This window comes from Hevea brasiliensis, chromosome 9 (assembly GCF_030052815.1).
Source record: "Hevea brasiliensis isolate MT/VB/25A 57/8 chromosome 9, ASM3005281v1, whole genome shotgun sequence".
Lineage (NCBI taxonomy): Eukaryota > Viridiplantae > Streptophyta > Magnoliopsida > Malpighiales > Euphorbiaceae > Hevea > Hevea brasiliensis.
The window spans coordinates 85,199,780-85,223,385 of NC_079501.1; the positions used below are offsets into that span (position 1 = coordinate 85,199,780).

The 23,606-nt window shown below is 31.6% G+C and overlaps 1 protein-coding gene across 1 annotated transcript; it reads left to right on the plus strand.

The window, feature by feature from the left end:
- The first annotated feature begins 8,414 nt into the window (after window positions 1–8,414).
- On the plus strand, window positions 8,415–13,323 carry LOC110658944 (tyrosine--tRNA ligase 1, cytoplasmic). The gene is made up of 10 exons (XM_021816743.2): window positions 8,415–8,633; window positions 8,723–8,870; window positions 9,183–9,472; window positions 9,574–9,670; window positions 10,529–10,634; window positions 10,741–10,823; window positions 10,964–11,109; window positions 11,447–11,552; window positions 12,656–12,715; window positions 13,130–13,323. Exons 1-10 carry the CDS (start codon window positions 8,527–8,529, stop codon window positions 13,148–13,150), a joined length of 1,164 nt encoding a protein of 387 aa, XP_021672435.2. The 5' UTR covers window positions 8,415–8,526; the 3' UTR covers window positions 13,151–13,323.
- The last annotated feature ends 10,283 nt before the right edge of the window (window positions 13,324–23,606 follow it).

Here is a 23,606-nt window from a genome sequence, read left to right on the forward strand (position 1 = left end):
TTAAAACTTTTTAAGTGAATAAAATTAACCTTAAAAATTAAAAGAAAATAATATAATATTTAAAAACTAATAAGTTTTTGTTTTGAAAAAGTTCATTATTAGAAGCAGATAATATAATATTTATAGAGACTAATAAGTCTTTACCTCTAAAACTTCATTATTAGAAACAAATAATATAACATTTAAATACTAATAAAATTTTGCTTTAAATAATAGTTATTAATAATTTGTCTTTAAAAGACAATACTGTTGCAGTGCATACAAGATGAGTGTGGGAAAAATATGGATGTTAAGATATATATTTGGTAATATGATAATAGATAAGATTAGAAAACCACATTCACTATAGAGTGCATGTAACATATGCGGATAAAGAAACGATGGCCGATTAAGATGGTTTGATTATGTTCAATATAGAGTATCTAATATCTCAGTGTAAAAATATGATAAGTTAGTGGTGGAAATAGTAAAAAGGGAAAAAGGGAGACTTAAAATGGAGCGGAGAGAATAAACTCATATATGTTTTTCCAATAACAAATTTGCTTTTGTTCTTTTACTTCTCCAATTCTATGGACGTTTTTGTTTTCTTTTCTCTATTCATGTAAAGTTGATTTCTTTATGTGGTTTTCTTTTTCTCCTTTGTGGATATTGTTTCCATATTTTCTATAAAAATGTATCTATTGGTTTAAGATTATTGTCGATGATCAGTTTTTCCAAATAAATGTGACCTCTCAAAAGAGTATAACAATTGTGATAGAGAGCTCTACTCAAAAAGATGTTGAGACACCAAAATAATTCTCAGAAGTCATTAGCTTTTAAAAAAATATTGGATAAAAACATTTTCTGTTATATATGCATAAAAAAATAGCTTTTAAAAAATTATTAAAAAATAAAAATAAAAATAAAATCATACAGCAAAATCCTACAGATAGAAGACTTGTGATGCTACATTAAAGACCCTTGGATAAATGGCCTAATTTCTACAGTACACTATGTATTTGACTAACAACATAAAAAAGATTATCTTTGGGAAAGAAAATTATAGTGAGAGAATTGGGTATATTGGCATACTAAAATCAAAATTACTGTTAAAATTAGAATTAAGCGAAATTAGAAACAGAACGATAAATTTTTATTTATATTTAGTTTATTATGAAGTCGGAGTCAGATTTTTTTTTTTAAGTGTTTGATTTACATATATAAACTATAGAATTAGAATAAACTTATTTTATACTTAATGAAAATCAACTTAAAATTACTTTTTTATATTTTTATTTTTGAATTATAATTTTTATATGAGAATATAAAAATAATGTATTTTTATATTTTTTAATTTAAATTAACTATAATTATAGTTATAATTATAAGTTTTCAATTTTATTTAATTATAAGTAAAAATAAAAATAAAATATTTTATCTTTTTACTTTAAATAATTAAAGTAAATTACATTCAATTTATTTAGTTAATTAATTATATGAAAATATAAAAATTATATTACTATGTTTCATTCTAATTAGCTATAGTTAATTATAATTATAATTTTAGTTTTAATTATTTATACGAAAATGTAAAAATAATAGTTTTATATTTTAATTATTATTATGATTATTTTAATTATTATAATTACTTTAATTATTATAATTTTTATAATTATAATCATAATTTTTAAATAAGTATTTTAAATATAAAAATATTATTATTATAATTACAATTATATTCATTATTATAATTATTATAGTTTTATTTTAATTAATTATTTAAAATATAAAATGTTTAATTACTATAATTATTTTGATTATTATAATTGTAATTTTTATTTTTTTAATTAATTATTTGAAATATAAAAATATTATTTTCTTTATATTTTTATTTTAGTTAATAATACAAAATATAAAAATTGAAGCATCCCAATAAATGTATGGGTTACATTGAGCTTGTAGAAAAGATAACATTCACATTTTTGTGTTTTGATTTCCATGTTGAAAAGGAGAATGAGAATAGTGATTCCCTTAATTGTATGAATCAGATTCTCTAGTTTGTATGAATGGTAATGAAAAAAATAAATTTTCAAAAACTTATAAAGATAATCATTTCCATTCATTCTCATTCTTGGATCAGTTTTTGATAAATCAAATGGACCTAAGACTTTGCTTTATATAAATAAATACTATGAGTTTTTAATTATTTAAAATTATTTATCCTTTTGGATTAAATAAAGAGATAATGGATTAAATACTAACCGATGAATTATATAATTACAGTTTGTTATCTCTGTGTGAATAATTTTAAAAAGATAAATAGAGAAACTCGCATTCGAAAGTTTCATTTCCCACACCTCAACTAATTTTGATTGGCATTTGAAATTGTACTTATTATCTTTTGCTATGATTTGATTCACCATGTATATATCTTGTGACGCCCCTTACCCGTCTACTGTATACCAGAGCAAGAAATGACACATTCGGTGCTGAAGCACCCTATCTTGTTTTATCATATCTATTGCAAACTTTTGATATCATTTAAAAGTAGTAATCTGTCACGACCCAGGGATGGGGTTGGGACGTGCTTGTTCAACCAGCTACGCACTGGGTTGGAAACTTCGTGTCCCACATCGGAAATGGGAAGAAAAGATTTGGGCCATATATGTGGGAGTCTTCTTCACCTGGTCAGCGCGCTTTTGGGAATGAAACCTCCCAAGGGACAAATCCGTGAGGCCCATGGGCCAAAGCGGACAATACTAACTGGAGAAGGATCGGGCTGTTACAATTTGGTTTGGTATCAGAGCTGGACTCCCTCTAGTACGATGTGTGGTGCGAGGACGCACCAAGCGGAAGCTGGTGGGCTTATCACGACCCAGGGATGGGGTTGGGACGTGCTTGTTCAACCAGCTACGCACTGGGGTGGAAACTTCGTGTCCCACATCGGAAATCGGAAGAAAAGATTTGGGCCATATATGTGGGAGTCTTCCTCACCTGGTCAGCGCGCTTTTGGGAATGAAACCTCCCAAGGGACAAATCCGTGAGGCCCATGGGTCAAAGCGGACAATACTAACTGGAGAAGGATCGGGCTGTTACATAATCCATGTGTAGAATTTTTTTTTATAACTTATTTTTGTGGAGACCCCGACAGAGTCTCCTCTGTTTTATTAGCATCTGGTGGGTTCCATGAATCACCTGTTAACATATTCATAGTCATCTCACACATTTCTATATCATATTCTCTTTTATCATATCATTCACAACTATTTATGAGATCTCAAAATGAAATATCATCTATTGCATTCATATGGAAATTCATAAATAATAAATTACAAGTTTTTATTTCAATCTCAAGTTTAATTTCAAGTCCAAAATGAAATACATCATAAACTAGTAATTAAATCATGACTAAACATAATGAACCAAAATACTAGTCTAAACATGGGCTCTACCAAAATACAACTGTAGAGGTGACTAGTAAACACTGACACATCTGATCGGTCTCTGTGTGAGCACTACTGCTATGGCTACTAGGACTGATCTCCAGTACCTACGAGATGGAAAACCAATGTACTAAGCATAATGCTTAGTGGTGCATATTTTATAATAATAATAATTTAACAATTGAAATAATAACTGAAATTCATTATTTCTGCGTCTTTTACATTTTTAGTGCACTTTGGAAACAATAAAAATTATTGGGATCTTTTCTATTTACTTATTGTGTATTCAGTATTAATTAATCATTATCAATACCCAAGAAACCTATAACAATTTATAAAAGCTGGATGCACGGGAGTATATGGGTTAGAGAGCCATATCTCTACCCTGTATACATCTGTCAGGCACGAGGCCACCTGTCGGGCACAAGACCCACTGTCAGGCTTGTAAAGTCAGAAATAAAGTAGGCACAAAGGCTAGTAAATAGGCATATAGCCTGTAGAACAATCATACTAGACATATATTGTCAGTTTATGATTTTCTCGATAGGCAGTACTATTATCTATAGCCCCTAATTGGTATATAATTTATCCAAACTAAATAAATAAGTCTAGATATACTATGGGCAATTAAATATTTTTTATTATTTTAGTACTATTCACTGTCACTATTTTCTAGTACTGTTCAGTGGTACCATTAATTTTATATTAATAGGTCATTAGTGCCAATTTACATATTCATAGCATTTTTAATATTTAATTAGCCGTATGAGTATTTTAATTACCATGTATAGCATTTTTCCCATAAACCTTTCTTTAGGTTCATTTTGATGTATTATCTTTATATAGGAATTTGGCTAGGTTAGAATGTCTATTTGGTCACACTTCTTTCATAACAATTGCTCCTCTATGTTTAAACTTAAATTTCAGTTTTTGAATCACTCAATTTGGGGTTATAGAACTCAAGTTGTGGTCAAAATACCATAACTGGTCTCTTTGCCTCTAAGTTGTCCAGAATTGACAATTCCTAGTCAATAAATTTTGACCAGTCATTTGATCATTTTATGGTCATTTTTAGACTTAGGTTCCTCCACAAGATATGTTTCTCTATGTCTTAGGGACTCCCAGGTATAATTTCATAATTTTTCAAGCTTGGTATAGTGAGTTATGGTCAATGTATTGACCTGGACTCTTAATCCTATAAAGGTAATAGTCAAACTTCAGGACAGTATATTTGACCCTCTTTTTAGGTTCTTTACACTTAGAATTTGACAAAGGTGTCTAAATCAATATTGTAGCCCTAAGTATCATGTTTCCAGATCATATTGGCACATCTCAAATGGAATTTCCTAGTAGGAGTTTATGACCAAATGAACACATGGGTATCAAATGGCATTTTGGGTTCAACTTAACATTTTTCAGATTTCAATTCCTAACTTTGGCTAATATTTTAATGCAATGGGTTTAGGAGCTTGGTCAAAACATAAAAATTGTTGAGCTATGTCTTATAAAACTTTTGGCACTAGTTTCACTCAATTTGCAACTTTGGAGACCAAGTTATGGCATTTTTGCCAAAGCTGGTCAAGCATACCAAAGGAACAGTGTTTTTGTAATTTTCTGGGTTGGCAGTTTTAGTGACCCAACTTGTGCTAATAATTTGACTTGGTTAAAGGCAAAACCGGGTCAAGTGGTCTTCATGCAAAGTGTAGCCCTATGTCTAAGCTTTCTATTGATATAAATTTTAGGTCATTTGAACCAGTATAGAGAGAGTTGTGACTAAATGAACACGTACTGTTTATTTGGTCATTTTCTGGGTTTCAGTGTTTGGTCATCCGGGTTTGGGCAGAGAATTGGTCATGATTTTGACAAAATTTGGCATGGTGTCTACATGCAAAATAGGCTATTTTGAGTCTAATTTCACCTCCAATTGGCCTCATACTAATTGGAGTCACACATTTTCAGTTATGGGTCAATAAACCCACTGGACTCATTAAATCCAAACCTGCAGAAAATTGAACACTCCCAACATCTCAATTCCTCCAACTTCTTTACTTCAATTTGCATGCAATACACTTCTATAAGCAACAATCTCAACTTAATAGGTTAATTTTAATATTTTACACAAAGTCCTCAATATTTACATAAACCCTAGTTTTCAAAGTTTTAAATTTATACAAACATTACACAATCAATCTCCCAATATTTCAACTCATCATACATTCTCATGGAACCATTTTTCATCACTTAAAAGTAACAAACTTCAAGTTCTATGGCTGCCAAAAATCAAGAGTTCTTTCCTTCAAATTTTTCTTTCCAATTTCATGCAAATTTTCACTTGATTTAGCATGATATTCATGCTTAAAGGAGAGATTAAAAGTTTAAAGCACTAACCTTTGTGGTGACCCAACTTCAAGCTTCCTAAACTTCAACTTTTCTCCTCTTTATGGGTATCTATAGCTTCCTTAGGGTGTGGGGAGTATTTTTTATGAAGTGGGCTATGGGTTTTGGGTGGATTAAGCTTGAGAAATCAAGCTTGGAAGCTTGACATCAATGGAGGAAAGAAGGAGCAAAGGTGCATACTCCAAGGGGGAAGGAGAGAGAGAAGAAATGGAGGAAGAAGATGGAAGTGGGTGAGAGTTTGTCCTCTAGTGCCTATTTATAATTTTTGTACTTTAAATTTTTTAATTTTCCTAAACTTTTTCTTTTCTTTTCTTTTCTCTTCTCTTCTCATTTTCCTAATCTATTTCATAAATTTTAATTAATGTTAATTATTTTATTCTCTAATTTTTTATTTTAACATTTAGATCAAAATTCACCTCTGGAAGTGAAATGACTGAAATGCCCTTCATAATGCATATCGGGTCATTTTTATTATTTTTGTACCAATTTATAAATCCTCTAAATTTTAATTTATTTTTCTCTAAATTTTTCCTATATTTTCTTAACATTTATTTTTTCAATTTATGCCTCCTCACTATAGTTTAGGTGTAGTTCTAGACATTTTCACTATCCGAATAGATATTAGTAATCGGAACAGTAAAATGTACAGACTACCTATATTGAGGGCATTACATATCTTGTCATGCTTGGATTATGATAAATTTAAATTTCAAAACTTTGTGAAATTGTCATTATCTTTTTTCTTTAATTTTATAAATAATTAAATAATAAATTAAAAAAATATAAGTGTCATTTGTTGGACATAGAAAATGTTAAATATAGAAATGTCTCTCAACTTCAACATTATTATAGTACTAGTCGTTTTTCCTGTTATTAATATAATTTAACAATTATTTTTTAAATTTTATTAAAAAATTATATTAATGATAAAGTTTTTAATTAATTATAATTTTATTTTAAGTGAATAAATGCAGTTTTTTAATAATAATTAATTAATATAATTTTATATTTAATAAAAGATAAAAAAATATATATATTATTTACCTTTAAAATTTTAAAATAAATTTATTTGTTGATTATTTTTTATTATTTTTAAATTATTTGATATATATTAATAAAAGATAAGCAAAGCATAAAAAAAACATATATATCACGTGATAATTTTTAAAGTATCATTATTAAACTTCTTAAATTTTAAATATAAGAAATGTTTTTATAAATATTTAAATTTTATAAATAATTTTCTATTAAATAAGTATTTAAATATATATATATATTAAAAATAATTTATTTAAAAACAAAATATATTTGAATTTATTATGAATAATGGTAAAACCTGGGAATTTTAGAGTAATTTTTTATTTTTCTAATTTAATAAAAAAAATTAATTAAAAAATGATATATATATATATATATATAATTTTTAATAGATGCGGTAAAAAGAATTTTTGATAATTATTAATTTTTTTATATGAGATAAAATTTTAATCACTGAAATTTAAAAACACTTAGATTAAAAAAGAGTGTATTTTGTTAAGAAAATATATTAAAATTTTCATATTTAATATCATAAACTAATTTTTAAATGAAAAAATAAAATTAAAAAAAATTATGCTACACGGTGAATTTTTAATCATTATTATTAAAAAAAATGATTTACTCTAGTAAAGTTGAAATTTAATATATATATATACATAAACAAAAATCATATATACTAAGTATAAATTTAATAATGAAAATAAAAAGAAATGTACTAATTAAGATTGAATTAATTAATAAGGCACCAAAAATTACAGGTGAAATCACCTATGTTGCAGAAAAATGATAATAAAATCAGATAAAATAAATTGTAAAAAGTCACATATCATCTATTTATTGAGTCATTCCAACTAAATAATTTATTTATTTATAGTTAAAATTAAATTAATTAAAAATTATATAATTAAAATAAAATAATAAATAATTCAGCTAAAAGATTCACCTTGTGCTGCGGGACTCCTAATGGTCTCCCATTGGTTTTCTAATTTTCTTTGCATGCTCTGCCTTCAGTTCTTCTCACTCTCACTTAAACAGAGAAATGGCTAATAGGTGGGTGTCTCGTTGCTTCAGCTTTAAGAACTGTGCAGTGGTGATTAGAATCCAATTTAAAATCAAATTGATTGAATTTAATTCAGAAAATTTAGTTATTTTTTATAATTTAATTTGATTTAATTTTTTATTTTCAAAAATTTTGATAAATTTAATTTGATTTAATTTTTTAAAAAGAATTTATAAAATCCAATTCAATCAAATAATTTAATTTTTAATTAATTATTATTATATTTAAAAATTTAGAAAATAATTTTTTAAAAAGATAAAGTTATTTTAAAAAAATAATTAATTTTTAAAAAATATTTTCTTTTAATTATTTTTGAGTGATATAAACATTAAAATTATAAAAAAATATTATTTATGAAAATATTTGACACAAAATAAACAGAGCATTTGGTTCGATTTTCTTTTTAATTTGAATCGGCTCGATTTGATTTACTAAAGATTTTGATATATTCAATTTTTTAAATCAAACTGAGCAATGCCTATAAATTGCACAGTGGATTTGGGCCGACTCAACAGCCTCAAAGAAACTATCTTCCAAAACCTAGTTCAAATCCCATATATCTTTCTCCCCTTCATTTCTTTTCTGCCTCCATTTCATCTCTGTTGAACCATGTCAATGGAAGAGGAACAAATTCCACCATGCCAAGACATGCAGTCTCTCTCGGTCAATGCCTCCGATTCAAATTCTACACCTGCGTCCTCCTCCTCTTCTTCCCAGTAAGCTCACTCGCTCTAATCTAATTATGATTCACTCTAATGGGTAGTTTTGCATTAGGGATAATGGTTTGTTGGTTATTGAAAGTCAGGTTGAGTGCAGAGGAGAGATTTCGGATCGTAAGGAGCGTTGGAGAAGAGTGTATACAAGAGGATGAACTCTTCAATCTTCTTTCCAAAAAGCCTCAACCCATTTGCTATGATGGGTTCGAGCCTTCTGGGAGAATGCACATTGCCCAGGTACTCACTTCTTTCCTCCACTCTTCTTTATGGGTCTGAATTGTGTGCTACTTGAGTTAATCATATTCAAGCTGTTCTGATAGAACTGGCCTTGTAGATGCTCACCAGTTTGCTATTGAACACTGTTTAAATACATTACAATTGTGATTTTCATTTCACAATCTTCCCATAGTTATATCTAGTATTTAACACACAAGATTGGGAATTTGGAGATTACTGATCAGCTACATATGCTTAATTTTGTTTTTTTTTTTTTTTTTTCATACCCAGTACTGATTTTGTTTTCTTTTTTGGGACTTGAATGTCAAACAGGGAGTTATGAAGACGATAAATGTGAATAAACTGACTTCTGCTGGTTGCAAAGTGAAAATTTGGATTGCTGATTGGTTTGCCCAGCTAAACAACAAAATGGGAGGAGACTTGAAGAAAATTCAAACGGTAGGACGTTATTTGATTGAGATATGGAAGGCAGTTGGGATGGATCTTGAAGGAGATAAAGTTGAATTTCTATGGTCTTCAGAGGAAATTAACTCTCGGGCATCTGAGTACTGGCCTCTTGTAATGGATATAGCTCGCAGGAACAAGCTTCCCAGGATAATGAGGTACCAGAGTAGAGATTGAAATTTTCCTCCCTTTTTTTTTTCCTCTCTGAAATCACCATGATCATTAGTGAACTAATTTTTTTTTTTTTTCTCTTTATTAGGTGTGTTCAAATAATGGGTCGTAGTGAGCAAGACGAGCTGACAGCAGCCCAGATTCTTTATCCATGCATGCAGTGTGCTGACATATTTTTTCTCAAGGTACTTGCATCATTGCGAACTACTTGTTCAAAATAAAGCAGGAACTAATTTCTTACATGGGCCATAATAAATAAATAAATAAATAAATATATATATATATATATATATATATATATATATATATATATATATATATATATATATATAATTTTTTTTTTTTGAAAGTAGGAACTACATTGAATTTATAAAAGGTTTTAGCGTTCTCTAACTTTTTCATGAGTCATACGATTTTGGATTAAATCAAATAGGTGCCCAATTTCATCTGCCTCAATTGTAAGCTTAAACATTTTGAGTGGATAGCATTCTGCATCTGTGTTATTGATCACTCACTTTGGCTTGTCCCCAACAAACTTCTTTAATTATTTCCTTAAAAGAGGATATCAGTTTAGCTCAAGTTGAAGTTGAATACAAATCAGACCAAAATTTTGTTTAAGTTGACTTCAACTTCTGAACTGCCTACACTCTGACCATGAAATTAGCTTATTATGTAATATAATTTTGAAAGACGTTAACACACCTTTTATCTCAATAATGTATGTTAATGACAACTAACTCTGGTCCATCTCTCTCTCTCTCTCTCGCTCTCATATATATATATATATATATACACACACACACACACACACACACACACACACACACACATACATATATGCTAGTGGAGTGGAATGTGTAGACTTAATGTGACCATGAAATCTATTTGTTACCATGCTACTGGTGTAGGTTGCGTAGAAGAGTGTGTTCATATTGTATAATTGCCTAAAACTCAATTTTCTGATATATCTGTTTATATTACATCACTATATATGCTGTTTTAATAATAGCTTACGTCTTTCTCCAATGTTTTCCATTCAACAGGCTGACATTTGTCAGTTGGGCATGGATCAACGGAAAGTGAATGTACTTGCAAGAGAATACTGTGATGACATCAAGAGGAAAAACAAGCCTATCATTTTATCTCATTGTATTTTTCTAATTCCTTTATTTTAAAGTTCAAACTGATGTAATGAGCTTCTATTATCATTATTATTTTCTGGGTTAATCCTTCACTCTGATTGCTGTGAATGCAGACATGCTCCCCGGTTTACAGCAAGGTCAAGAAAAGATGTCTAAAAGTGATCCATCTTCTTCCATCTTCATGGAGGATGAAGAGGTATATTTTTCTCTTATATAGAAAACAATAAATAATGAAAAAATGTCTGGGGACGAAATGCTCTTACATAAGCTTTGTTGTGCTACATCATTATAACATAAGCTTTGTGTGTTAATTATTCTTTTGAATTGTTGTCATAGGCAGAAGTAAATGTGAAGATCAAGAAGGCATACTGTCCTCCAAAAATTGTTGATGGGAATCCTTGTTTGGACTACATCAAATGTATTATCTTTCCTTGGTTTAATGAATTTAAGGTGGAGCGCAGTGTTGAAAATGGTGGAGAAAAGTAAGTTTACTTTCCAGTTACTTTAGCTTTTCCTGTTTTGCATTTAGCTTAGGGAATGATTTAAGACTGAGTAAAGGGGAGAAACAAAAAGTAAGTTCTGTTATGCTCTGGTTACTTCAACTTTTCCTGTTTTTTTGCCCCCTTTTTATCAGTCTAAAATTAGCCTATGCTTTCTGAAGATTGGCATTTCATCTTAATCGCTTCAGTCTTATCATGTTAATCTTATTCATCATGAATTCTTGCTTTTGAATTGATGATTGTAACAACTTTTTGATTATTGTGTAGTTAAACTTCAATAAGTTGTATCTTGATGGCTTTACATTCTTTATTAATATAGGACTTTTAAAAACTTTGAAGAAGTTGTTGCTGAATATGAAAGTGGTGAATTGCATCCTGGTGACCTGAAACCTTCTCTGGCTAGAGCATTGAATAAGATATTGCAGGTAACCTGTTTCTATCCCTTCTTATACTAGACCTATATATTGCTAACTTGAATCTATTAAGAATTAAAATTTGTCAAATGTGGCTTGGCATGAACTTATCATAATTCAAATGGAAATTTATGTTAAGTTGAAGGGAAAGATATGGTGGCAGTTATATAACTAGGAAAGTTATTTACGATTGATTTCCCAAGAATGCATTTGCATTTTTGGAGAATCTGTTTACATAAATGAATTCTATATTTTGTTCATTTGGAAATTGAATGAATTACTTCATCATTCTGCTGCAAACATGTTATTGAGATTGTTTTGACTGCCATCCTTAGTGTTGAGATTAATGCCCTGTCGTCCTCCAGTTTAGTAACATGATTTGATATTATTATTGTTGTTGATGTTGTAGCTGTTGTATTTTTAATAATAATTATATGGTTTACATGATTGATTGTCAATATTGCTTTAAAAAAAATTAAAGAAAACAGTTTCTAATTCTGATAGAGTTAGGGACCTGTGTAAATAAAGAGATGAAGAATATAGGAGAAAATGTAATACTCTTGTATTGAATAAAATGGCAGAATGCCTTTGTTCTCAAATTCAAATACTGTAATCTACTACTCTCAACCTCAACAAGAAACAACAAGAATAAAATTCCTTGGAGACCACCTCCCAAACTAGCCGAGGGCTAGCCCTAGCTACTCAGCTGAAATTTAAGATAAAACATCACACTCTTTTCTGTTAATCCAGCTCATACTTATACAGGTCTCAGGTCCCTCAATTCTATTTGCATCTCCAAGTGGCAGCACTCTTGTAATTCCCTCTAAAAGTAACTTCCCCAATAACAACCTCCAGCTGCATACTTCTAGAATCTTGCCTCTTAACTCCATGTTCCTCCATTCTTCTTCCCCTACGTAGCATACCCTCAATTGTCTTGGGCCTGGATCTCCATTTTCTGGACTTCTATCAAATTCACTACTCTATCAAATCATTAGATGCATCTGTTGCTTGCAAGGCTATTATTGTTATATTATTAAATTATTATGATGATGTGATGCGTGGTGCACTCTCTCTTAAATTTGGCAAGCTAATTATTTCCTTGATATATTCTGCAGCCTGTACGTGACCATTTCAAAAATGATGCTGATGCTAAGGATCTGTTGAAACGGGTTAAGGTTTGTGTGCTTGCTATGCTTTCTTATTTTGTAAGATAACTGTTGACTGAGTCGAGCTAGGCTTGACGCCTAGTTTGTTCAACTTGAAAAATTCAGGTTAATCTTAATGGTAACTCAGACTGGATTAATCATGGTTTAGGAAATAGGAATCTATAACAATTTGGCCAAGCTTGGGGTGAATTGGGGTAGGTTGAGAAAAATAAGTATGATTGGATGTGGCACAAGCCTCGATCAAATCAACCTGATAATGAGTTCTTCTTCTTCTTCTTCTAATTTTTTGTGAAAAATTAAAATAAAATGAGAAAAGGGCATGCATGAGATGTGTTCATAAATGTTGATCTTTTTTTTTTTATTCTTTATTTATTTATTTTTATCTTATCTTTGAACTGGTGGTTGCTATTCTCTAATCTGTAGGCTTACAGAGTAACAAGGTGATGTGGAAGAACATAGCTACTTTGGTTTGTCATGCAAAGGAAGAGGTTATGACGCTGCCATTATTAAACTTATACAAAATTTGAATTATATTGTTTATTTTAATGTGTTTTTACTGTTTGTGTTAGAATATGAAGCCAACAATTCAAACTTATACAAAACAATTCCTCTCCCCATTTTCTTTTTTTTTTTTAATTATATTTTTCATAATTATTTAAAAACCATCTCTCTTTTATTTGGCAGTCATAACTACAATAAAACACGCATTTCAAAGGCTTGTTTCACTCATGCCCTAACATGTTATTCAATAACAAGCTTGTGAAAATAACAATATAGGAGTTTAATATGACACAACAAAAATATATGCACTCAATTGACAAAAATCATTACCTTTATCAATGTAACGAACAAAGTTAATTTATATTTTATTTTAATTATTTTTAACACTTAGCTCACTGAATGATGCATTGTGATTGGAGGGTCCAAATTGCTTTTTAGAAAAAAAAAAAAGGTTATAATTTTTAAATTAAAAAAAAAACTTAGGAAAAGTTTTTTTTTTAATTTTATTTTATGATTAAAATTTATTAAATTTATTAATAACTTCAATAACAATGCTAAATGCTAAATAGACTGTTAATTCTTAATTGTAAAAGTTTTCCCTCATTTAGACACTCATTTGAAATAAGTTAAAAAATTATTAAAAAAAAAAATTGCAGCCAAAAAGTCATTATCTTCTCTCTTTTTTTTTTTTAATTCTAAAAAGAAAATACAAAATAAAGATTAGAATTGAAAATAAAACTTTTAAAGTTTGGGGTCCATTTTACAATAACCCAAAAAATAAAGGTATTTGGAAATAAAAAAAAACTCAGCTAAGCTGAGAGACAACTCTTTTCGTCAGTGTTATTAAACTCGTGAATCTCGCCAATATCCCAAAAACAAACAAGTTACAATCGACGAACTATTGACATGACTAACAGTCGCTCTACTCTTTTGACAACTCTTAAGAAGACCATCATAGAATGTAGCCAATTCGATGGTGGCTGTCAATGGGTATATGATGGAGATCACCAAGGAATACAATCAATTCAATGCTATGGGTTGGGAGGCATTTGGGGATTGAGAGCGAACTAGGTTTGTGTTTGTGTCTGTAGATCAAGAAAGAGCTAGGTATGTGTTTGTGAATTGAAAGAGGGAGGCATCGAGAGGGAGGGACAAAAGGGAGCTCGAGCATATTTGAAATTGAGAATGATATTAAAAAAAATATTTTAGATACGGTTGAAAATAATAGTTTGAAAAAAAATTATTTTATTATTTTAGTGTTTCCATAATTAAAACATATCAAATTTAATGTTTAGCAAAAGGCCTATTTTGTCTTTTAAAGTTATATCAACTGGTCATATAAGCACTTAAAATGTTTTGGAGTCTAATTAAACATTCAACTATTTTAAACACACACTTACCTCCAAAATTAACAGAAATTAATTATCATTTAATCAAAAAGTGAGTCACTTAATTACATGACTCAAATCATCTATTTAGTCTCAACTGTTTACCATCATCTTCTCATTTCCATGAAAGAAGATGAAAAATTTCAGAGAGCAGCGGGTTGATTAGTTTAATTGCTAAAACATTCCATGCTGTATCACTATGAGACAGGTAAATGAAACATTCAAAATTTTCCCTTCGAACATGCTCCTTTAAAATTTCATTAGCTAGTAATTAACATGTGCAAAGAACTTCAGCAGATATAGATAAAATCTAAGCACCATTGCTAAACATTTCAAAGAGATTGAGAAATTAAAAATAAATAAATAAATGGAAAGTTGGAGAGGCTATGGAAACTCACTATAAAGCAAACCCCAATTTGAGTAATTTGAATTTTATTCTCAAAAAGGCTGTAATACCCACCATTTTTTGGTGCCAAAATTTCTGTCGTTGATAGAATATTCTAGAGCAATTCAAGATTCTATAGGTAGGGAATGGTGGTGGAAAAAGTGTGTGTGTATGTGTGTGTGTGTGTATATTTAAGAGTGAAAATGTTTCAATTTATTTGACCAAGAAAAGTTTTTAAGTGCTATTTTGGGCAGAAGAAACTTCGAGAGCCAAAGAATGGACTTGAGACAGCTGAAGTCCATTTTATTGTTCAAATGTCCTTTTGGACAGAATGAAGCTGAAAGTCCCCTCGACAATAGGGGTGTAAATAGCTCATTTCAGTTCAAATTTTAAAGAAAAGGTTTTTTTTTTTTTTTTTCCTCTCTCTTTCTTCCAAAGCATGATTGCATGTAAGGTTTCCACTAGAAATTTTCCTTGATTTAGAGTTTTTTGAGAGCTTGAATACTTGAATTGGTTGGGGAGCACAAGAATTCAAGGGATCTTGAAGATTTCCTACAATCTCTCTCTATCTTGTTTCCAAGGGAAGAAAAGTAATTCTTTCTCTCAAATTTTCTACATGTTTTTAGTATTTGTTCCTGATTAGGAGAATGAGGCTTGAATTGCATGTGACTTTGTTTAGTTTTTAAGTTTTTGTTTTGGGAAAATAGTTGCATGTTGGAGGTTTGTAATGTAGATGGCAAGGATATGTCTTGAGCTTGTTCTTGATAGGTCTAAGAAGGCTATAAGCATGTTTTAGTTAGTTTTTTAAGGAGATTATGCTTTTTGAGTTCAAATAGATGTTCTGTTGAAGTTGAGAAAGATGGTGTTTTTCCTTTTTTGATGGATGCATGTAGCATCTAAACATGTATTCAAGTTATTTTATGCCCCAGATTTGTGTTTTGATAGTTGGATCATATCTTGGAACCGAAAGATGAGTTTTGAGAGTTTTTGGGTTTGAGTTGCTGCAGGTTTTTGACTTGTGAATTATAGAAATTCCTAGGTTCAACTTCTAAAAATTATTTTTTCGGTAGCGGAAGTTATGCAATTTCTCAATAAAATTTAGAAAATTTTCAGGTTTGGCAGCTGAAGTCCAAGACTTTAGTAGCAGTAGTTGCTACTGGACTATAAAGACATTTAAGACTTAAGACTTTGGCACGAAAAGGGTAGTCTATGTTCAAGATTTTGGCTGTTGAAGTTTAAGACTTTGATAGCCAATGTTAGTTCTGCTAGCCTTATTTATCCTTTAGTTTTAAGGCTTCAAAACATGATTTTGCAATCCAAAAGGACCTAAAATTTACTGCTTGATGTATGTATAGAGTTTTAGAGTTTCAAATAACTCTTTAGGTTTAATGTTTATAGGATTGGACTTGAGAGATTCAGGACGCTAAGGATCCAAGGCTAGCAACCGTTCGAGTGAGGTGTTTGATAGGCTTCAAGAGGTGAGGACGCTAACCTTGATGAATGTAATTTGTTTAAATTGAATTCATGATCATTCGTATGCATCATTTTATTGTTATTAAGGTGTATGTATTTAGATTGCATTTTTGCATATTTGTTGTTAATACTTGATGGACCTTGGATGACCCACTGGCCTCCGCCATGTTATGGATATGTTATGTACTATGATATGTTATGTGAAATGTTTATGATGTGAAAACTCATTTGGATGTTACATTGTATATGTATGAAAAGAGAAAGATAATTCATGTATGTTTGGTTAGTTTGTTCACTGAGCTTTTAGAAGCTTACTCCTTTCCCCTAATCCCAAATGTAGGGTTATAGGAATAGAAATGATTTTGAGAAGCTAGCAACAAGAAGAGCCTTAGACTTGTTATGTATATTTGATGAGGCTAGATTGGACATGTAAAATGTTAATGGATAGATACTATGCTTGGTTGTAAAAGTATTGTATTGAGATTTTTTTTTTTTAAGTAAAGTATGTATGTATGTTACCATAATTTTAAGCATACTTGTGTTTCCAAAGTATAAATGTAAAAGTCACACTTTGTTTCTTTTTGGAAGGTTCAAGTTCATAACCATTTTCTAAAGATTATGTAACATGTTATTATGTAAGTTTCAAAGTGTGCATGACATGGGTTGCTTAAATTTTGGTTATTATGAAAAAGTTTTATGTTTACTAGGTTTTAAAGCTTACTACGTGTTCTGGCAGTCTTAAGCTGAGTAGGGGTTCTCATATTGTGAGCAAGCTCGAAGCAGTAGCTCTTACCTTACCAAGTCCCTTGACGGCTATCCACCGCATGGGGTTTGCATGGTCGAGAGGCTAGTGGTAAAACTTGTAATGGGTTGAAAAGTAAGGCATTACAAAGTTGGTATCAGAGCTCTAGGTTAGATGAGTGAACCTAGATGCTAGTAAAGAGTTAAGATAAGAAAAAAAGAAAGTATGTCAACCAGCACAGTTAAAAAAATACATGTCAATTAGGGTTATGTTCCTATATGTTATGTGATGTATATATGTTTTATTTTATGTTGATGATATGTTTTGTGTTCATGTGACTCCACATGAATTTTTTTTTTAATATGTGCTTAACACTTCTTATTTGCTTTTAGAAAATGCGAGGTTCTAGACAATTCATAAGGTTGATTAGTGCCCCATCCATGAATGAGAGTATTGGAGCATTACCCACTAACCCTATTGCTAGGGAGAGAGCAGACAGAAGCAGAAGGGGGAAATCCTCAAGAGGCCCTAAAAGGTCTTTCGAGGTCAGCAGACAAACCTCCAGTGCACCTATAATGTCGGTAGATGCATGAAGGGGTTCTCATAGCTTTCCACAATAACATGAGACCGCTGAGCCTTCCAATATGGGAAGGATGAGAAAAGACAGATTTGTGGGGGGAGGAGACGAGTCAGAGTTTGTATCTCCTCCTTAGCAAGGACCAGAGTATGGGTTTGGGTATTATTATCCACAATAGGGTAGTTTTGGAAACCCTAAGTGTATGGGCTACCCCTAATATCTTTCTTTCATGGCCTACCCACTTTACTTCCCACCATTTAACCCATATCCCATGTATCCTCCCTAACAATACCTTCAAAGTTTTTCAACCACCATGGGAACTCAGATCCCCATGGAGGGAGTTACAGGAGAGCAAGCACCACCACCACCCCCTGCAACCCTGTAGTTTTAATGCAAAAAACTAAGAAAAGTAGTGGAGGTAAGGCAAAGATGACATATTACTTAAAGTTAGATGCACCTAAATACAAAGAAGGAGATGACCCTTTCGAGTATATTAAGGCGGACAAGATGATAGCCGAGGAATTAGGTGCCAGTGACAGTAGAGCCATTTAGATGGCTGGCTTTACCTTGAAATGTAAAAAGATGAAGGAATGGTACAAGGCCTATGTTGCTAACAGGGTTAACAGCGTGACAATCTCAAGTTGTGACGTAATTTACCAATTGAGCTTTTTTAGAAAGCTCTAAAGAGTTGAAAGTGGTGAGTTTGAATAGTTAAGGTAAAGTGCCAATATGAGTGTAAATGAATACACAGATAAGTTTGTGGATTTCCTTAGTATGAGGGGTAAGAGTATAATATTGACAAGAAGAAAGCCAAGAGGTACACCTAGAGCTGTACTCTAGATACTCTTCTCTGATTTTGGCTATTGAAACTCATAGCTTCCATTCAATAATGGATGATGTAAGGAAGATGGAAGCGGGAGCTATATTTGAAAGGAGTTTAGATCTGAAAAGTGCAAAAGTTGAACAGTCCACCATTCCAAAGGTTACAGATGCTAGGAGGTTCAGTTACATGACCAAGTTATGAAGAAGATGGATCCTTAAGACTGAGTATCAACTATAGGCAGTTGAATAAAGTAACCACAAAGAAAAAGTACCATTTGCCTCGTATTGATGATTTATTTGATCAGCTAGCTGGAGCTAGTTGTTTTTCTAAGATAGACTTGAGGGTTGGATACCACGAGTTGAGGATTAAGGAGTCAGACATTCTGAAGATTACTTTTCAAACCAGATACAAACATTATGAGTTTCTTTTAATGCCATTAGGCTTAACCAATGCCCCAGTTGCATTCATGAATCTCATGAATAGGGTATTTAGACCTTATCTAGATCACTTTGTGATCGTCTTCATTGATAACATATTAGTGTATTCCAAAAGCCTAAAAAAACATGTATAGCATCTAAGAGTAGTCCTTTAGACCTTAAGAGAGCATTAATTGTATGCTAAGTTTTTGAAGCGTGAGTTCTGGATAAAAAGTATATTTTTCTTAGGCCATATGGTGTCTGAAAATGGTATTAAAGTGGACCCTAAAAAGGTGAAAGCTATAATAGATTGATCAAGACCAACCACAGTGATGGAGATCAAGAGTTTCCTAGGCTTGGTTGGTTATTATAGGAGATTTGTGCCTAATTTTATTGCTCCAATGACTAGGTTAACTAGGTTGGTATTAAATGGAATGATTAGTGTGAGGAGAGCTTTCAGAAGTTTAAAGAGTGTTTAATTACAGCACCTGTGCTAGCTTTACTTTCAGGTAATGAAGATTTTACCATTTACTGCGATACCTCCAGTGTGGGTTTAAGGTGTGTTCTCATATAGAATGACAGAGTAATAGCTTATGCTTTGAGGCAGTTAAAGAAGCATGAAGCTAATTATCCCACTCATGACTTAGAAATAGTGGTTGTAGTTTCGCCCTAAAGATGTGCAGACACTATCTATATAGGGCTAAATGTGAAATCTTCACAGACCATAAGAGTATCCAATACATTTTCAATAAGAAAAAGTTGAATATCAGATAGAGGAGATGGGTAGAACTACTCAGTAATTATGATTGTATCATCCAGTTCTCTTGGGGAAGGAAAATGTTGTTGCAAATGCCCTCAATCGGAAGTTATTTGGCAGTTTGGCTCATATATATGTAGAAAGGTGACCTATCTTGAAGGATTTACGCCAGCTGATTGGACAGGGGGTTACAACTAGAGTTATCAGCTAAGGTTACTTAGATAGCTCAGACGAAAGTCGCCTAGTGTTCTTAAGACAAATGGCAGAGAGGTAGCCTGAAAACCCTGAGTTGGTGAAGATAGCTGAAGTAGTGCAGAAGGATAAGAACCCTGAGCTTTGATTTGATGGGAAAGGAGTATTGACATATGGCAGCAAGTTATGTATACCAAATGATATCGGGCTCAAGGGAGACATTATGAGAGAAGCTCATAATGCTAGGTATAACATACACTCTAGGGCCACCAAAGCATACCAAGATCTAAAAAAGGTGTATTGGTGGCCTTCCATAAAGAAAGATATTGCATAATTTGTGTCTGCTTGGGAGGTCTATCAGAGAATGAAGTTGGAACATCAGAAACCAATAGGAATGCTTAACCCACTACCCATTCTAGAGTGGAAATGAGAAAATATAGCAATGACTTTGTTGTAGGGTTACCAGTAGCCTCCAACAGACACGATTCAATATGGGTTATAATGGACAGGTTAACCAAGACTGCTCACTTCATTTCTGTTAGAGTTAACTATTTTATAGATAAGTTGGTTTAGGTGTATGTGGCAGAGATAATAAGGTTACATGGAGCTTTAGTGACTATAATCTCTGACAAAGGACCGCAATTCATGTCAAGGTTTTGACACTATCTCAGAATGAGTTAAGCACCTAGTTAGATTTTAGCACAGCTTTCCATCCTCAAATAGATGGCTAGTCAGAAATGACCATATAGACCTTAGAGGATATGCTAAGAATGTGTGTCATTAACTTTTGAGGGTCATGAAAAAAGTACCTTCCTGTAATTGAGTTCATATACAACAACAACTATTATTCTAGCATCGGAATAGCACCATATGAAGCTCTGTATGGAAAGAAGTGTAGGTCTCTTGTGCGTTGGGAAGAAGTAGGTGAAAAGGCCTTATTAAGGACAGAGTTGGTGGAAATCACCAATTAAGCTATGCCTCTAATCAAGGTAAGGTTAAAGATTACAGCCAGTAGATAGAAGAGCTGTGTAGATCTCCATAGAAGAGAAGTAGTTTTCTAGGAAGGGGATATGGTACTTATAAAGGTATCTCCAATGAAAGGTGTTATCCGATTTGGGACAAGAGGCAAACTGGCTCTGAGATATATTGGATCATATGAAGTATTGCAAAGAGTAAAAAATGTATCTTATAAGTTAGCTTTGCCACTAGAAATGGAGAAAATCCATTCGTTTTTTCATGTTTCTATGCTATGGCAGTTCGTGGCAAATCGAAACAAGGTTATAAGTGAACCAGACATAGAAATTTCAGAGGATCTTTCCTATGTCAAACAACCTATTAGGATTGTAGACACACAAATAAGGAAGCTGAGGAATAAGGAAATACCTATGGTCAAATTTCTGTGGAATCACCATAACATGAAAAAATGCATGTGAGAGACTCATGATTCCATGTTACAATAATATCCTCACCTATTTTAGGTATGTTTTGCTATATTTGTCTATGTTATGCTATATGTGTTCATGTTTGCTATGTTTGTTTTAACATTTGAGAATGAATGTTCCTAAGAAGGGGAGAATGTAACACCCACCATTTTTCAGTGTTGGAATTTCTGTCATTGATGGAATATTCTAGCCGAATTTAAGATTCCACAAGTAGGGAAATGTGATGGAAAGTGTATGTATATGCATATATATGTATGTATGATGTGTTAAAAGTATATTTAAGAATGAAAATATTTTAATTGATTTAACCAAGAAAAGTTTTTAAGTGCTGTTTTGGGTAGAAGAAACTTCAACAGTCGAAAAATGGACTTTCGGCAGTAGAAATCCATTTTATTGTTCAATTTTCCCTTTGGACTGAATGAACTCCAATAGCTGAAAGTCCCCTCAACAGCAGGGGTATTAATAGCTCATTTTAATTCAAATTTTAAAGAAAAGTGATTTTTTCCTCTCTCTTTCAAAGCTTGATTGCATGCAAAGTTTTCACTTCAAAATTTCCTTAATTTAGAGTTTTTTAAGAGCTTGAATACTTGAATTGGATGGGAAGCTCAAGAATTCAAGGGATCTTGAAGATTTCCTCCAATCTCTCTCTATCTTGTTTCCAAGGGCAGAAAGATAATTCTTCCTCTCTTAAACTGAATTTTCTACATGTTTTTAGTATTTGTTCTTGATTAGGAGAATAAGGCTTGAATTGCAAGTGATTTTGTTTAGTTTTTAAGTTTTTATTTTGGGAAAGTAGTTGCATGTAGGAGGCTTGTAATGTGGATGGCAAATATTTGTCTTGAGCTTGTTCTTGATAGGTCTAAGAAGCCTATAAGCATGTTTTAGTTAGTTTTTGAAGAAGATTTTGTTTTTTAAGTTTAAATAGATGTTTTGTTTGAAGTTGAGAAAGATAGTGTTTTTCCCATTTTGAGGGATGCCTGTAGCATCTAAACATGTATTCAAGTTGCTTTATGCCTCAAATATGTGTTTTGATAGTTGGATCATGTCTTGGAACCTAAAGATGAGTATTGAGAATTTTTAGGGTATGAGTTTTGCAGATTTTCGACTTGAGAATTTGGGAAATTTCTAGGTTTGACTGTCGAAAACCATCATTTCGACAACCAAAGTCATGCAATTTCTCGAGAAAATCTAGAAAATTTCTAGGTTTAGCAACCAAAGTCCAAGACTTTGGCGGCCGTAGTTGCTACTAGACTAAAAGGACATTTAAGGAGGCTGAAGACTTCAATAGCCGTAGTAGCTACTACCCGAAAAAGTTAGTCGATGTTCAAGATTTCAATAGCTGAAGTCTGGTAATCGAAGTTAGTTCTGTCAGCCTTATTTCTCCTTTAGTTCTAAGGCTCTAAAATATGATTTTGCTATCCCAAATGACCTAGAATTTACTATTTAATGTATGAATAGAGTTTTAGAGTTTCAAATAACTCCTAGGTTCCGATATTTATAGGATTGGACTTGAGGGATTTGGAAAGCTAAGAATCCAATGCTAGCTACCATTCAAGTGAGGTGTTTGATGGGCTATAAGAGGTCAATAACACTAACCTTAATGAATATAATTTATTTAAATTGAATTCATGATCATCCACATGCATCATTTCAATGTTATTAGGGTGTATGTATCTAGAATACGAATATATTGCATTTTTGCATATTTGTTGTTGATACTTGATGGACCTTGGATGACCCATTGGCCTCCTCCATATTATGTATGTAGAATACGAATATATTGCATTTTTGCATATTTATTATTGATACTTGATAGACCTTGGATGACCCATTGGACTCCTCCATGTTATGGATATATTATGTACTATGATATGATTATGCATGATATGTAGTGATAAGGCCAGCTGAGGCCTAATAAGCCCCTAGCTCATTAATTATTTGAGCGAAAGTCCTGAGGAGCCTCTATATGAGTTGGGCACATTGGATATATTACTGTTTTAATCAAAAGTTCTGAGAAGCCTCTGTATGAGCGGGGCACATTGGATCTGGGGGACCACTAGTGACAAGTCCATCTTATGTGAAATATTTATAATGTGAAAACTCATTTGGATGTTGTATTACATATGTATGAAAAGAGAAAGATAATTCATATATGTTTGGTTAGTTTACTCACTGAACTTTTATAAGCTTATCCCTTTCTCCTA

Excerpts from the sequence above, each read along its gene's own strand:
- LOC110658944 (XM_021816743.2), top strand. The coding sequence starts at position 8,527 with ATGTCAATGGAAGAGGAACAAATTCCACCATGCCAAGACATGCAGTCT. Across the intron at positions 9,473-9,573 it reads AAGCTTCCCAGGATAATGAG|GTGTGTTCAAATAATGGGTC; the intron begins GTACCAGAGTAG and ends TCTCTTTATTAG. Across the intron at positions 11,553-12,655 it reads CATTGAATAAGATATTGCAG|CCTGTACGTGACCATTTCAA; the intron begins GTAACCTGTTTC and ends TATATTCTGCAG.